This window comes from Scomber japonicus, chromosome 9 (assembly GCF_027409825.1).
Source record: "Scomber japonicus isolate fScoJap1 chromosome 9, fScoJap1.pri, whole genome shotgun sequence".
NCBI classification, from domain to species: Eukaryota; Metazoa; Chordata; class Actinopteri; order Scombriformes; family Scombridae; genus Scomber; species Scomber japonicus.
In genome coordinates, this window is record NC_070586.1 from 19,963,844 (window position 1) to 19,980,601 (window position 16,758).

The 16,758-nt window shown below is 37.5% G+C and overlaps 1 protein-coding gene across 1 annotated transcript; it reads left to right on the forward strand.

Moving 5' to 3' along the window:
• The first annotated feature begins 1,706 nt into the window (after nt 1-1,706).
• naa35 (N-alpha-acetyltransferase 35, NatC auxiliary subunit) lies at nt 1,707-14,075 on the forward strand. Its single transcript, XM_053324917.1, has 23 exons — nt 1,707-1,784; nt 3,836-3,964; nt 4,078-4,111; nt 4,461-4,575; nt 4,788-4,862; nt 5,317-5,484; nt 5,734-5,800; nt 5,931-5,974; nt 6,086-6,136; nt 6,650-6,733; nt 6,826-6,940; nt 7,314-7,492; nt 7,618-7,677; nt 8,638-8,744; nt 8,867-8,933; nt 9,679-9,777; nt 10,032-10,210; nt 10,889-11,025; nt 11,188-11,255; nt 11,356-11,496; nt 11,633-11,755; nt 13,035-13,115; nt 13,343-14,075. Exons 2-23 carry the CDS (start codon nt 3,844-3,846, stop codon nt 13,400-13,402), a joined length of 2,175 nt encoding a protein of 724 aa, XP_053180892.1. The 5' UTR covers nt 1,707-1,784; nt 3,836-3,843; the 3' UTR covers nt 13,403-14,075.
• Nucleotides 14,076-16,758: the final 2,683 nt, after the last annotated feature.

The following is a 16,758-nucleotide window of genomic DNA, read 5'->3' on the forward strand; positions in this document are numbered from 1 at the left end:
TAGGATGAGACCAGCCCCACCAGTCAGAAAGCATCGCGAGAATGTTTCTCAGCGTGGTAATGGGCACACAAAAGACGAGATTTACAGGCTCTGTGGAGGTTGAATGCACCATAGTCTTCACCAAAATGCACCACAGTCTTCATCAAAATGCACCACAGTCTTCACCAAAATACACCACAGTCTTCACCAAAATGCACCAGTCTTCACCAAAATGCAATACTACTATTGTTGTACTCCTGCATTGGTAGGATTTTAAGCTTTTAGCCTTACATTTTATTATTATACATTATGCTTTTTACAAAACAAGACTGACATGACACATTTCATCACAAATGTCACCATTGTGAATTCAAATTATAATCAATTCTAAATATACGGACACGAACAACAAAATAACATTGAAATAACAAAAAGAGTAAAAAGTTATGTTAAAATAAATAAATGTTCCATTATTGAAAACATATGGCTTTTTCCATTAAATTTTGCCAAAGTACGGCCATTTTTAACAGGATGCTGAGAAATGACTCTACTTTTATTACTACCAGGTAAGATTAATGCAATACACTTTTTACTTGTCTCCCCAAAGTCTATAAAGAAATTACAACTCATAGAGAACTCTGCAGCAAGACTTTTAACCCAAACCAAAAATAGGGAGCACATCACTCCATTTTAGCTGACTTACACTGGCTTACTGTATCATTTAGAATTGATTTTAACATCCTTTTAATTATATATAAAGCTTAGCTGGTATAGTACCTTCATACGTTACTGAACTTCTATCTGCCACAGAAAGCCCTGAGATCCTTCATAGCTGATCGTTTGGTCGTGCCAAGAGAATCCACAAACAGTGGACTATATTTTATTATTATTTTATTACTATACATTACACATGAAAAAAACCCTAAAAAACAACTTATTTATCATGCCACATTTCATCATAAATGTTAATCACTGTAAATTGAAGTTATAATCAAATCTTGTAACAGGAAAGTAAAGTGGTAATAATAAAAGTACAGTAAAAATATATAGTAGTAGTAGCTTTAGTGATATTATAATGAGGGTCAGACAATAATACAGCGGAATATAGATAGCACTCCCTGAGGCATAAAAATATTTAAGACAATTGAAAACCATTTAAAACATAAATAACACATTAATATTCTATAAGGGCATTCATGCATTATAAAAGATGCCATATGTAAACAGTTGAAACCATTTTAAGGCACATGGATTATATTATTACACAAAAAGAGTTTTGATTTGTAGTCCTCAAGTGAGTGTGTGTGAGTGGAATGAGATGGCCCAGGCCATGTTCATTAGTTTAACAGCTTGGGCAAGAAACTGTTTTTCAGTCTTTATATCTCTATTATATATACATTTCATAGTATAGTATTGCATCCTTACATTGACTTTCAGGTAAATTGAATGGTCGGTTTGAGTGTTAAAATACTGAATATTAGTGCAGTGGATACTGAAATTCACAAAATAGACATTTAGTTGTGACTCTTCAAATTTTCAAAAATATTATTTTCATCCACTAATTTGTTGGTGGGATAAAAATAATTTAATAATTTTGTAATGTACCACTACTCAATTTGTTGGGTATAACCATAGGGTATAACCATAGACTGTATAACACATTTATATGAAAGGACTACATTTTATTTATGTAAGACTACAAGTCCCAGGTTGACGGTGACTTATGACGTCACATTTATGCTCCCTACACTCTACAGTCTTCGAAGAGATCCTTATTAGCTGCATGGTTAATACAAAATAGTAAGGTATGTGTCAATTTCAAGCTAAAATATTGCTTTCTTATAACAATAATTGTAATTTGGGGTATATCATTAAATTGAACGACCTTTTTAACTGACGATGTTCAGACGTTTCGTACAGGAAATGTCCACTGTTGGGCAATATTAGCTTGTTAGCACACGATATTATAAGCTAATTTTAACATTAGATAGCTGCAACTTGTTTTACGCGTCTCACATATTTTCATAATCTGAACTTCTTCCTCTTATTTGTCTTCTTGTGTGTTGTTCTAACCTTTTATAAGCAATTATAAGAATCAATGTAGTGTATAGGTTGCATCATTGCGTTGCTATTAATGATACATAAGCAGACAGTGAGGACTGTTCATCTTCTTTATTTGTTTAACATTGTAAGGACTCTCAACTAAACGCCTCACAATACTAAACTGAAGGATACGCAGCTAAATCTTTTAATACATAATTATTTTACCTGTAACGTTAAGTCGTCTAGCTACATACATTTTTCTGGATTTTTTCGTCGTGGTTTCATTTAGTTGTAAACCGATTCTACAGACATTGATTGCCTTTTAGGTTACTATGTAAAGATGCTCTATTATCGTTATAAAGCAAATAGAACACCTTAAATCAGTTACTTATGGTGTATATATGGTGTAAATCTAAAGGGAACTGTACAAATCATTAATGAAGTAATTAATGAAAACAATGGTAGGTGTAGTAAGTTAAACCCTCCTGGTCAGTATAAACTTGCTTTGGTTTGTAACTGCTTCAAAAGTAATGACTTATCATTGTGTATTTATTCATACGTCTATAATAGTTGACTCAGCTAAACTAAACTCAACATGACTGTAAATTCAGTCATATATGGGATTACATTTTTCTTAACTCTCCTCAGCTGTCATAGTACTGACATGCTCTTGGGTTAAAAGGTTAAGACTTTACAGTGCACCCACTCAAGCGAGCAATTTACACAATATATGCTCCAGCTTAAGCTTCTCAAGACAGTTCACAGACCATTATAGCATGATGACAATCCTTTACTTCACTGTTGTCCTTTTATAATAATGAACCGTACTTCCGGCTGCACAAGTCAAGTATGAACATTAATGTGTAAAAGTTACTAAGAATACACAGCAACCTGGAGGAAATAAGCAAGGGGCTAAATTCATGACTGAAGCTCAAAATGCTGTGATTGAACTACAGTGAACTATTACAACATCCATGGCTGCTCAGGTGTACACATGTAGAGATATAGACTAAACTTGTGATGCAGCTGTGTCGATGGCACTGTTTTCAAAGCCAACTAACCTTCAGAGTTTCCAGTTTTTCAGTTTACAATTCAGACAGTAAATGTACTATAGATACTACATACAGTAATGTCTAATACATAATGTCCAATGACATTAAACCAGAGGCTCTTCATCAAGTCACATAGTGCTTTATGTATTTTCTCATAGATGTTTCATGCTGTGGACAGTTTGATTTGTCAGTTTTATTAATAAAATTAATGATGGTTACCTGTGCCAACTTCAGAGTCTGTCACTGCTTTTATAAGTAAAAAAAAAAGATGTTAAAAAAGTCTATTGAAGTACTTTACGTTGCTTTGATCACTGCCTTTTGTCTAGCGAATTCGCTCATGGCATATTTATTATCCAGACCCCTCAGATCCTCTGACTGTCAGACCTTCACCATCTATCACCACTTTTAAATCCCTAGAAACACACCTTTGTAGAATCACTTTTGAGTCCCCCTATTTTTTATATTTATGTTAAAATTATGAACAATTTTCAACATTTTTTTTATCTATTTGTTTTGATTTAATAATTTACTTGCATTTTACATTTTACTGTAAAGCAGTTTGCTCAACTATTGTCATTTTTATATTTGCTCTATAGATAAATTTGACTTGAGTTGACCTTCTTTGTTCTACTTTTCAGTCAAACAGAGTCCCGTATTGTCACCAAATGTTTAAATATTTGGCTTGTTTAAAAAATGTTGTAATCACTACTGTTCTGTAATACTTTAACCTTCTGTTTTGGCATCGTTGTGTTTGTCTTTAGTGGTCACCATGGTGATGAAGTCATCGGTTGAGGATGATGATGCTGGCTGGGGGCTAGGCATCCCAGAAAAGATGAAGAACAATGCCAACTGGGTTGATATCACACATGAATTCAAGGGTGCATGCAAAGGTACAAACTCTGCAAGTGACTGTGTGTTAGAGTTGTATGTGTAGTTACTGTATAAAAAAGAACTTGTTCCCCTTTTTCTTTGTGCTTTAAATGTAAACTTTTTATTCATGCAGAATTGAACCTTGGGGAGCTACTTCATGACAAGCTGTGAGTATGACACAATACTTTTTGTAGACTTACTCTTTAAAATGTCATTTCAATAAAACAGCTCACTAGAACATATTTCTCCACATAGCCCAAAGTGAGAGGAGTCCGTTTTTTCCTCCTTAAAAATATATTAACGCTGGTTTCAGTTTTCCAAAGTGTAAATAATGTTTTAGCAGTTTTACCGCATTGACAAGAAAAAGTAATTGCTGTAAAATACACAATTATTGTAAATATGTTTTACATCTGCTTTAACCATTGCACTAATCCACAAATATTAACATCCAAAAATCAAGACATGTTCTACCCTTGTAAAAACACACTCATACTAAATTTTCTGCTGTGGTGGCAGGTTTGGATTGTTTGAGGCCATGTCAGCCATAGAGATGATGGATCCCAAGATGGATGCAGGAATGATTGGGAACCAGGTCAACAGGAAAGTGCTCAACTTTGAACAAGCTATCAAGGTATAGTACTGCTGACCTCCAGCTGCTACACAATGTAAATAATGAATGTTCTGATGTTAAAACACAAAACCTATTTTCTGTTTTTCAGCTCAATATTTTAATAATTGCCACATTCAGTTCAACTTGTCTTTTTTCTTTTGTTGGTGTTGTTTCTTTCATCATAATGGTAAATTGAACCACCTTGTTGTATTATTCTCTTGTGTCCCTTTTAGGAAGGAGCCATCAAAGTGAAAGATCTCAGTCTTCCTGAACTCATCGGGATCATAGACACATGTTTCTGCTGTTTGGTGAGTTTCACTCTCCCAACCAATGAATCTCCTTTTTCAGCCAATAAATGCTGAGAAGCATCTGATCATACATGTTAACATATACTGTTGGTAGTGTGGTTTTCCGTATAATATATCAATCAAGAATTTTGAATTTGAGTTGCCCTCCTCCACAAGGTTGTCAGAGCAAGGTAATTACTTCTATAAATTCAGGACAGCACTTGGGTCATTGAAGCCCATTGAATTATAGAGCAGCTCCACCGTGTAAAATCCAGGGCCCTGTTCCATAAAGCAGGATTACCAAATAAGCCAGGCTTATTTTGTTAGTCTGGCTCATTTCCCAGCAGATTCGGTTCCATAAAGCAACATTTAAAATAATGTCTAAAAAGTCAACTAAGACGTGTTTAGTGGATGCATGTCTAGGCGGACCCCAGTACTCATGTTTGTGTGTGTTTTTGTTTGTGTCTATGTACAGATCACATGGCTAGAGGGCCATTCCCTGGCGCAGACTGTGTTCACCTGTCTGTACGTCCATAACCCCGACCTGATCGAGGAGCCAGCCCTCAAAGCCTTTGCACTGGGCATCCTAAAGGTGTGTGACATCGCCCGAGAGAAAGTCAACAAGGCTGCTGTGTTTGAGGAGGTAAGCATCTTTTGTTTGTTTGTGTGTGTGTGCGTGTGTGCGTGTGTGTGCGTGTGTGCGTGTGTGTGTGTGTGTGTGTGTGTGTGTGTGTGTGTGTGTGTGTGTGTGGTACTGTCCAAATCTGAAAAAGGCACACACAGGATACATTTTTTTGTAAATGATGTTTCTGCTCCGCCTGTTAGTGTGCTGTTGATGACTCAGGTGTTATATTTGTATTTGAATTATGATGTGCTTTTTCTGTTTCTGTAGGAGGATTTCCAGGCCATGACCTATGGCTTCAAGATGGCTAATAATGTCACAGACCTGCGGGTGACAGGTACAAGTACAGTATTGTGATAGTTCATTAAGTCTGCAGTTTTACGTAAACTCTGGACAACTGAAGTCATTACTAATTTATACAAAGACTGCTGATGTACTCACACACTCTTGTGTGTTCAACCGACCAGGTATGCTGAAAGATGTGGAGGATGAGTTACAGCGAAAAGTTAAGGTAACTGTTCTTGACCATTTTAAACTCCAGGTTTTGCCTTTTCACTAGCACTGATAGTAGTGCTGCTGCTTAGCATCACATTGTCTCTTGGTTTCTCTCCTACTTCTACAGAGCACACGCAGTCGACAGGGTGAGCAGCGAGATCCAGAGGTTGAGCTGGAGGTAAGTTGGGTAAACCCTCCATGTCTATTTTTGGTGCAGATTGTTTGTTTTTTCTTAGCTGTATGGGAATGCTTCTGGTTTAGCATTTAGACCATCCAAAACCTAAAAACGAGTGTAGCCACATACAGTATTTGTTTGTGACATGTGATAGCAATTTCCTAGCCTAGCATCCCTATCCTCATTTCTGTTATAAAGAAACTAAATCCTGTGTCTTCCTCAGTCTCTGGTTGTTGTAATTTTATCTCCTGTCCGTCAGAGTGTGGGATTGATACGACCTTTAGAGACCCTGCTCTGGAATTTCTAGCTGTTTCATTAAAGCAGTAATAATAAAAAAAAAGAAAAAAAGCAGACTCCTAAAATGGCTTTATTCTGGGTGGCCAAAGCAAAATAAGATTTAACCTTGTAGTTTTTTGTGTCTTGTGGAGCTTCAAAGTAGTTGTAATACTGTATTTATAGTTTTGTGTGCATGTGTGCCTCTTTAGTGTCCTTATTATATGCTCTCTTTTTTCCCAGCATCAGCAGTTCTTGGCACTTTTCAATAGAATCAAGTTCACACGACTTCTGTTGACCGCACTGATCGCCTTTACCAAGAAAGAGGTAATACACATACAGCGTTAGACCGTGGCAGAGCTCTTGACTGCTACACAGCTTCTCTTCATATGTTTTTGTTTATGTTTTGTCTAAATCAGACCAGCTCGGTGGGTGAGGCCCAAAAACTTGTGGCTCAGGCAGCTGACCTCTTATCAGCCATTCATTCCAGTATTCAACATGGCATTCAGTCACAGAATGACACCACTAAAGGAGGTAACACATTCTCTCTCTCATACACAAACACACACACACACACATATTGCACAAGCTTAGGATTCAGTTTGGAAAACAGTCAGTACATCTAAATAAAGAAAATTAGCGTATATATTATATGCATTCCTGCTCTCCAATCATCCAATACTGTAGTTGCCATGGCAACAATCAGTTACGATAGAATGCACATTAAATGCACTTCCTTGACCTTGGCGTATTTCTACAAACTGTGCTAAAAAAGCTTGTTAAAAACTTAGATACTACTCCTCTTAGATAACTCCATTACATTTGGCTGATTAGAGGAGATGAGTTCATTATTTAAGAATGAGACAGTGTTCACTTTGATTTTTTTAAAATTCCATATATGCTGCAGATCACCCTATCATGATGGGCTTTGAGCCTCTGGTCAACCAAAGACTGCTGCCACCGACCTTTCCACGCTACGCCAAGATCATTAAGAGGGAGGACATGGTGGCCTACTTTGGCAAACTCATAGAGCGCATCAAGACAGTTTGTGATGTGATCAACACCACCAATTTGCACGGCATACTGGTAAATACAAATATTTAGAAACTGGTATACACTCAGAAGTACATTTCCTAGCCTTGATCTGACAGTATATATAAATATAAAAGATGAATACACTCTCATTTATATTGTGTTTGTGGTTTTACCAGGACTTTTTCTGTGAATTCAGTGAACAGTCCCCATGCGTGCTTTCCAGATCTCTCCTTCAGGTGAGTTAATGGTTATATTATATAATTAGGGCCCGAGCCCGCCAATGGCAGGCGAAGCCCTATTGTATCTGTAAGGATTTTTCTTTTTCTGACAAAATGATGGCCTTTTTGCCCCAAAAGTCACCACATTTTGCAATTAAGCCAGACCTGGCGAAAAGTTTGCATTAATGGGCGTGGCAAAATGGCTCTGTAGCCACCCCTTGGCAAATGAATAAAATTTGACCGAAATTCGGTACACATGTACATCATGTAAAGACGCACCAAAAAGTCTCTTGGACCAATACCCTAACACCAACAGGAAGTCGGCCATCTTGGGAAAAATGCTAAATTTTGCCATGTTTTTGGTCATTTCCAGGCCACATATTTTAACATAATACTAGGGATTTTATCCGACCCGCTTCAAATTCGCTCAGAAACATCTTGAGATATTGGAGATGAAAAGTTATCAAAATCTTTTTATGATTTATTCCTGTTGGGCGTGGCTATGCGGACAATTTCGATGCTTCGCCATACAGAAGGAAGTCCTACAGACATTGTCCCATCTACACCAAATTGGTCACACGTGTAGAGGGTCCCACGCTGAACACGTCTATGCATCAATACTGTGTCATATACACAGCGCCACCTACTGGACACAGGAAGTCAGCCTCATATGACAAACATCCAATTTATATGAAATTTACAGGATGTGTTCTCCACATCATGCCCTGCAACGTGACATATAATTGTTGGGTAATCTTTAGCGCCACATAGTGGACACAGGCAGTGTGACTTAGCCCCAATCACACAATGTTCAATAAAAGCGCAGGTGCCAAGAAGTCTACGTGCCCGCTGTGTCTGCCCTGCGACTGCAGCATGCACTGACATGCACGCAGATTTGACCGTTTAATAAACTGTGTTTCAAATTCAGACTACCAAAACCCGTTGTGATGACTAAATTGATTGTTTTCCTGAATCCAGACAACGTTCCTGATAGATAATAAGAAAGTGTTCGGCACACACCTGATGCAGGACATGATTAAAGATGCTCTCAGATACTTTGTCAGCCCACCTGTCCTCTCCTACAAGTAAGTCTGACATTGTTTAAATTGGTTAAATAAGTTCTGGACTGGTGAAAAGTTTATCTTTAGCTTATTTTTGTGTGTGTGTGTGTGTGTGTGTGTGTGCGCGCATCCGCCTCCCTCTCCAGGTGTTGTCTGTTCAACAACCACCAGGCTAAGGACTACATTGACTCCTTTGTAACACATTGCTCCAGGGTATGTTACTTTTACTGTTGAAATTATCGTCTGTGCATTTGATGTATTCCAATACCTCAGTCTGACGCTGCAAAAAACAATTATTTTCATTATCAATTAATTTGTAAATTATTTTCTCAATTAATTGATTAGTTGTTTAGCTTGTAACATGTCAGTAAAAGGTAAAACATGCTGATGAATGTTTTCCAAAGCCCAAGGTGACATCCTCAAATGTCTTTCTTTGTTCTGGCCAACAGTCCACCATCCAAAGATCTTCAGTTTACTGATATAGAAGAAAAAAGAAACCTGGAAATATTCACATTTGAGAAGCTTGAATCAGGAGAAGTTGGATGCTTCGGATATATTTTCTTAAAAAAATTACTCCAGACGATTAATTATTAATTAATCAAAATAGTTGGCGATTAATTTAATAGTTGACAACTAATTGATTAATTGACTAATCATTGCAGCTCTACAAGAGTCACCCAGAGCACTTTGCTAGATGCTTTCAATTCAGAATAAGTCTGCTGCATAGTATAAGAGAAGATATATCAAATTGCTTCATCTGGAGAGTTTAGATGAGAACTTTGTTTTCTGGTGAGATGAAGGAAATGTTTTTGTTTTGCTTCTGTAGGAGTTGGGTTGGGTGTAACACAGACCTTAGGTGCAAATCTACCATCAACCCTTTATATGAATTCACCATTAGCTATCCTGGTGTCTTCTGAATATCTCAGTGTATGCATGTGCTTGTTCATTCTCCCTACAGCCATTCTGCAGTCTAATCCAGATCCATGGACATAACCGAGCTCGGCAGCGAGACAAGCTGGGTCACATTCTTGAAGAGTTTGCCACACTCCAGGATGAGGTTAATTGCAGCATTTTCCTATATTCTATACCTCCTATTTTTTTTACTATGTTTAAGCACAACATCATCTTATGAACTTATCAACTTATGAATTTTTTTCTTGGCAGCGAAAAAAAAATTGAAGTTAAAAATGTACTCATCCATAGCTTGTCTTCTTGCTGTGGGTTTTTTCTCACCCATTCTAAGGGCAGTTGTAATTTTATTAGTAATGAACCAACTGCTACTAAGTTCTGCTTCTGTGTGTGGCCCTGCAGGCAGAGAAGGTGGATGCAGCGCTGCATAGCTTGCTGATGAAACTTGAGCCTCAACGACAGCATCTTGCCTGTCTTGGCACCTGGATCCTCTACCATAATCTGAGGATCATGATCCAGTACCTGCTGAGTGGCTTTGAACTGGAGCTTTACAGCATGCATGAATACTACTACATCTACTGGTAAAGCACACACACTGTTATGTGTTGCTGGTTTTTACTGGCTTACTTTTATGACTAATAAAATCAGATATATCTATGATAATAATAAACCTTATTTTTCTTAACAATGTTAAAAGTGCACCAGGCAAGGCTGATATGAGAATAAGGCCAAGGATACGAGAACAGAGAACGTGAATACATTAAAATTAATACGATCTACGATCTACGATCTACGATCTACGACGATTTTCCAAAAAACTTTCACAAAGAGAAAAGTATAAAGAGGAGATTTAAAAGAGGCTAGAAGCTTAATGTGTCCGAGTTCAGTAGGCAGAGACTTCCATAGTGTGGGAGCTTTAATAGCAAAATCCCAATTACCCTTAGTCACAAACCATGACCTGGAAATAATGAGCAAGACCCATCCGTGGACCATAATGGCTGAGAGGGCACATACCAGGTCAATAAATCAGAGATGTATTTCAGAGACAGTATAGGGAGGCAAGCACAGGGGTAATGCCCTTTTTTGTCCCGGTAATAAGTCGAAGCAGCAGCATTTTGTGCCAATTGGAGACAGTGGAGGGAGCCTGGGCCGATACTCGAGTAAAGTGCATTGCAATAATCAATACAAGCATGTAAAAAAGCATGTACAACTTTCTGAAAATCAGCAATTGATAAAAATGACCTAATTTATGACTGCAGGTACCTGTCAGAGTTCCTTTATGCATGGCTGATGTCAACTCTGAGCAGAGCAGACTCCTCTCAGATGGCAGAAGAACGGATTCTGGAGGAGCAGCTGAAAGGACGCAGCAGCAAAAAGACCAAGAAGAAGAAGAAAGGTACTCTGCTGCAGCCTCCATGGCTGAGGTGGATTGTTTACCTATGACAACAGCATGTTGGCCAATGTCTGAAAAAGTCATTCTGTATAATTTTAATGTAGAAGTATTATCGTCTAGTAGGTGAGAAGAGCTTGTATTGATAAGTTTGGTTTTACTCTGCAGTTCGCCCTCTAAGCAAAGAGATCACCATGAGTCAAGCATACCAGAACATGTGTGCTGGCATGTACAAGGTGGGACATCAGTACAAACTCACCTTGACTCTTTTTCCACCTTATTTGACATATGTTGAGGTATTACCCATCCTCTCTCTGTGTCTGTCTCTTTTTTAAGACTATGGTAGCACTGGATATGGATGGGAAGGTGCGTAAGCCTCAGTTTGAACTGGACAGTGAGCAGGTTCGCTATGAGCATCGCTTCGCACCCTTCAACAGTGTGGTTACCCCCCCACCTGTGCACTACATCCAGTTCAAGGTACTGTTTATCTGTGTGGGTGGAATTTATCTAGCAGGGACTTCACATTTTCAGTTTATCCCATCATCTTTGTCTATTCTTCTCTGCACTCCACTTTTCTCACTTTTTCCGCTCTTTCTTATCCTGTCTACTCCAGGAGATGTCCGATCTGAAGAAGTACAATCCTCCGCCAGGCTCAGCTGACCTTTACCTGGCAGCCAGCAAACACTTCCAGCAGGCCAAGCTCATCTTAGAAAATGTGCCCAGCCCAGACCCAGAGGTCAGTAAATTTGAACAATTATAAAATAAATACCTGCTCTTACATGAATCATGATATAATGTCGGTTAAAGTTAGTCATATTTTCATTTGCTAGGGAAATGCTCCTCTTACCACTTTACACACAAAAAAGTAAAATTGACCATAGATTTACCATAGAGGTACAGGCTCAACACATACAGGTAGACATGGGCCTAAAAAGGCCATACCAGCTTTTACACTGCTGCTCAAATCCGAATACACCTCACATCTCAATGCAACACGTCATGTTAAATATTGTTATTCCTATCATAAATTGCCTTTATGATGAATAAATACAAAACCATTACATAGTATGTCTAAAAAAATCATTACACAAATATACCAAATAAGGCAAGCCTGGTAACGATTCCAACAGCTGAATTATCATCACATCACATCCCAGGAGGAATATAAAGGTAGAAGGAATAGTGCATAGAGCCAATGTATTGCATGGCTTGGGCTATTAGAAATGGTTGTTTTGTTGTTCTGATGTTTTCATAGAATGAAAATTAAAGGAATGAAAACAATAGTGATTTGATGTTCATTTCAAATTAAAATAGTCAGAAACAGCAGATACAACATTTATGAAGGAGTTTCCTTTTTGCCTTTGCAAGACATAAAATAAAGTAGCTAACTAATGTATGAAATGTAGCACTCAGGAATATAAAGGTGCACTATCAGCAACAAAAGGCTACTACTATAATTACTAAAATAACAACAGCGCCCCACCCTATTCCCTCCCTGACTTTCTCTCCTTGGTGCTCTCCACATCTCCCTGGTGCTGAAACACACACAGCAACAGCCACAAAAGGGGCGTTTTTCATCTTTTCATCATTTTCTGAATCTTATTGTTCATATTTAATACATAAAAGGTATATTTAGAGCTTTTAAAATGTTGTATCTGTAGTTTCTGAACACAGAAGCAAAAACTTTCTATACATTTTCATTTTTGTTGTCTTGATAATTTGATGGGACCTGGGCACTCACCCGATCCATTATGTTTAGATGATCCGGCCCAGACTGTAGTAGTCCCCCTCACCTACACCCGTGATACTTCTTGATTGATTTGTTAGAATAAAAAACATTGCATGTGAATTCAAAAGCATATTTGGAAGAATAAGTGTAAGAGAGGTAAAATCTTATAAGGAACAGTTTCTGCTGTATTGCACTAGTGTAAGAGAAATGGTTTGTTTGTACACTAGTTCTTATCATCTCCCAAATCCTTGGATATCAGTAATCAGTTATTCATTCTTTCCAACAGGTGATTCGTATACTGAAAGTGGCCAAACCCAACATTGTAGTTATGAAGCTCTTGGCTGGAGGGCATAAGAAGGAGACCAAGGTAACACAATACACATATTCTCGTGATTGTCGTTGTTTTCCATGTAATATTTATACTATAGTATGTAGATTTTAATATAATCCAAGCTGCATGGTGTCAGTGGTGGCTCATGGCTTTCAAGATTCCAATTTTGAAATGGATGTTTTTATATGTAGAAAAGTGTGAGAGTTACATAGGATGGTGTTTAATTGAGCAGATTAAAAAATACCAAATTTCTTCATCCTTAGGTGCTCCCAGAATTTGACTTCACGGCTCACAAGTACTTCCCTGTGGTCAAGATTATCTGATACTGCTCTGCACCGTGGGCTGATATGAAAGTCTCATCAACCACAAAGACCATACCTTCACCTGAACAAGTGTGCAATGACCCCGATCCAGTCCATGTCTGAACAATATGTGTGTGATTCGTCCTAACTGTAACGTCATGTAAAGGACTGTTTGGTACACCTGTCTCTTTCTGCATCTGAATGACAGATGGGACACATGAAACCCGACCAGAGAACTCACAACTGGACCTTAAATGAGTGACAATAACCGTGTGTGTGAGTGTGTGTGTGTGTGTGTGTGTATGAGCCAAGCCAAGGTGCTTTTGTGTAAAGAACTGGCTGATGGCATTTTTTATAAGCTGCCTCCAGAACAATCCTGTGAAGGCTTGAAAAGAATTGCTGTCATGATAATGGGTGCATATCATTAAATAATATGAAAAAAATGAACATTTCTATGCATCTGCTTATCTGAATGGGAATATGCTTGAAGAAGCCACCTTGTTATACCTCAGAGACACAAATTCTCTTGAATACTAGAGTGCAGTCAGTCTGTACTGTGAAACCTAGGCAGGACAATCTGCATTGTTTATTTCATTTTAAGATTTAGTGATCCAAAATTGATAGATAACAGAGGTGAAGTTGATACCTTCCAGGCATCGAAAATAATCCAACAATCCCAGAAGAGAGAAAGCTACAGTCATCACGCATCTCTGGAACAGAATTAAAACATTTTATTGTGATATCAATTTCTGTCATTAAATTTCTTATTGGAAAATAATATATCTGCTTCACTTTCTGTGAATAGGATCTGAGAAATTTAAAATTTAAAATGAACGTACATTTAACAATTATGTTCAGTTCATCCACATCAACAGTGAGCTAGGAGGGAAATGTAGCATATTGAGTTCAAAATGTGAATAGGCTATGCTGTAATGGCCAAAATACACCAGGCACAGATGTGGCGACACATCTGTTGCAGCAAACCCTGCAAAGATGGGATATGCAGGAATGCAATGAAAAAGAATCGAAGCGAACTGGACAAGAGCCACATTATATGTAAGCTGTGTCGCGCTAAAATAAAATACTGTAGCGACCCTGCAGTAATGTTCTTTATAATGGTAAATGTTCTGAGTTAATTAATATGTTTAGGACTGAATGAGTAGGTAGGGGCCGGAGTACGAGTGTGACGGGGACGACTCCAGTACACAGTTGGAGCATAGACTGTATATAAGAAAGTTGGAGTCGCAGCTAAGTCCTTGTTGTTTTGGTGTGGTTACGGCCAACAGCTACCTGTACTGTTCAGTAATAAATGGTGGTTTGCCAAATAACTGCGTCGTCCTTTCCACATGTCCTGGCTGGCGGACGCTATAGTACTTTGTTTGGCAACACAACAAACATGAGAATACCTGTTACCTTTGGTTCTGTACAACGAAGATAACTTTCCAGTTCGCATGCATTTCCATTAGTTTAATAAAATATAATGGAAATGAACTCTTTTTTTCTTATTACAAATGCACTGCTTTAAAAAATTGCAAGTGATGAATGCTGAATTATTCAGTGAGACAAAAAGAAATGTGAAAAAGTGCATCAATATACATAAATTAAAGATGAATCAATAATCGTTTTATAATCGAATTGTAGCCCCTGAATCGTAATCGTAATCGAATCATGAGGTGCCCAAAGATTCCTACCCCTATTGGACACAGGATGTCAGCTTCATATGACAAACATTATCCGATTTATATGAAATTTACAGAGTGTGTTCTTCATATCATACACTACAACATGACATATAATTGGTGGGTGATCTCTAGCACCACCTAGTGGACACAGCAGGCAGTGTGAGTTAGCCCCATCACACAATGTTCAATAAAAGCCCGGGTGCTTAAGAAGCTTATGTGCCCGCTGTGTCTGCCCTGCGACTGCAACAAGCACTGACATGCACGTACGGAACATTTTACTGTTTATTTATTTCAAAAAATATTTCCACATTGACTTACTTACTTATTCATTCTTTTATTGAATCTTCTTTGTTTTTCCACAATTCATCTTTAACAGGTTTATTCTGTTATGGCACTACTAGGACTGCATATATTATCTCTTATCTAAATTCACAATGTAAACAGTGACTAAACAGCACAGTGTGCAGCACTTTGTGACTCCAACAGCAGATCTGTGGTACAGTGCGCAGCATGAGTAGGGATGTTCTGCTGTTGGGATATAAATATAGTTTATACTTGGACTAATGTTTCTTTTCTTTTCTTTTCTTTTATTCATGTTTATTTTTGTTGCTAAATACGTTTAGCTGAAGACCCTGTCCACAGCAGTAAGGTACATGGCTGTGCTTCCCATGTGCTATAAACAGAGGTGTGCAATTCAGGTAGTACAGAAACTCTATTTCCTTTGTTTTTTTCACTGTGATCATTCAAATTTACTTTATTAGGCATATTGAGAACTTTTTAAACAGTAAATTGGGTACTAATATACAGTTAAATGTTTTTGATGTGATGTGTATATTTTGTGCTCAGTGTTCAGTGGGTTGGGTAGTAATATCAACTATATAATACAGTGTCTGATCTTTCTTGGTAAATTAAATGGTAAATGGCCTGGCTCCAAATCCTGCTTTCATCAGTTTGTAGTTGAACTCAAACAGTATGACACTTTAACTGAATGAAGAACAAAAAAGCTAAAAATACTTTTTTAATATTTTAAAGGAAGTACTTTGGACACCTCTGTCTAGTACCAAGTGGCATTATACAGTTGTTATGCATCCTTGCTGTTAATAAACAAACTTTTGAAAAAGAGGACACTGACAATGGATAAGTACTTCATGCTCTTCAAAAATATAAACTTATCCCTTTAACATATTTATGGTTCATTTAAAGAATCTATAATGAAGTGCTGAGTGCATTAAAAATTGGTGAGAGACCTTTTAGTCAGGTTATTTTTTCATGGTTTACTGTCTGAGGTATTCTGGCATTCCGAGTTCTTGAATGATAAATAGCAATGTTAGATTACAAAGACAAAGTTACTATGTAGTATACAATATAGCTGTAGCCACAACTACAGTGTAGTAGTGATGACACAGGTTGGCTTGATGCTAGCTACCTTATGTAAACATTCTGCAAATTAGACAGTTGACATTCAAAGAAATGACAGATAAAACATGAACTGTGGGACATCACATCTTTTTATTGATGCAGATAAGGAATGGCTATAACATCAGAATATCCAAATCGTATTTTTTTATTTCCAACCATATTTTGTTTGCTTAAATTATGAAATGTTTTATCAACACAATGTTTAGTACAAACCAGTTGGCATTGACTAATCTTTTCAGTTTTATTCTAAAGTCAGTTACTCTGACATTAAATTAA

Coding starts and splice junctions, on each gene's coding strand:
- naa35 (XM_053324917.1), top strand. CDS start 3,844: ATGGTGATGAAGTCATCGGTTGAGGATGATGATGCTGGCTGGGGGCTA. Junction 4,576..4,787: donor ACTTTGAACAAGCTATCAAG/GTATAGTACTGC, acceptor TGTCCCTTTTAG/GAAGGAGCCATCAAAGTGAA. Junction 13,116..13,342: donor GGCATAAGAAGGAGACCAAG/GTAACACAATAC, acceptor CTTCATCCTTAG/GTGCTCCCAGAATTTGACTT.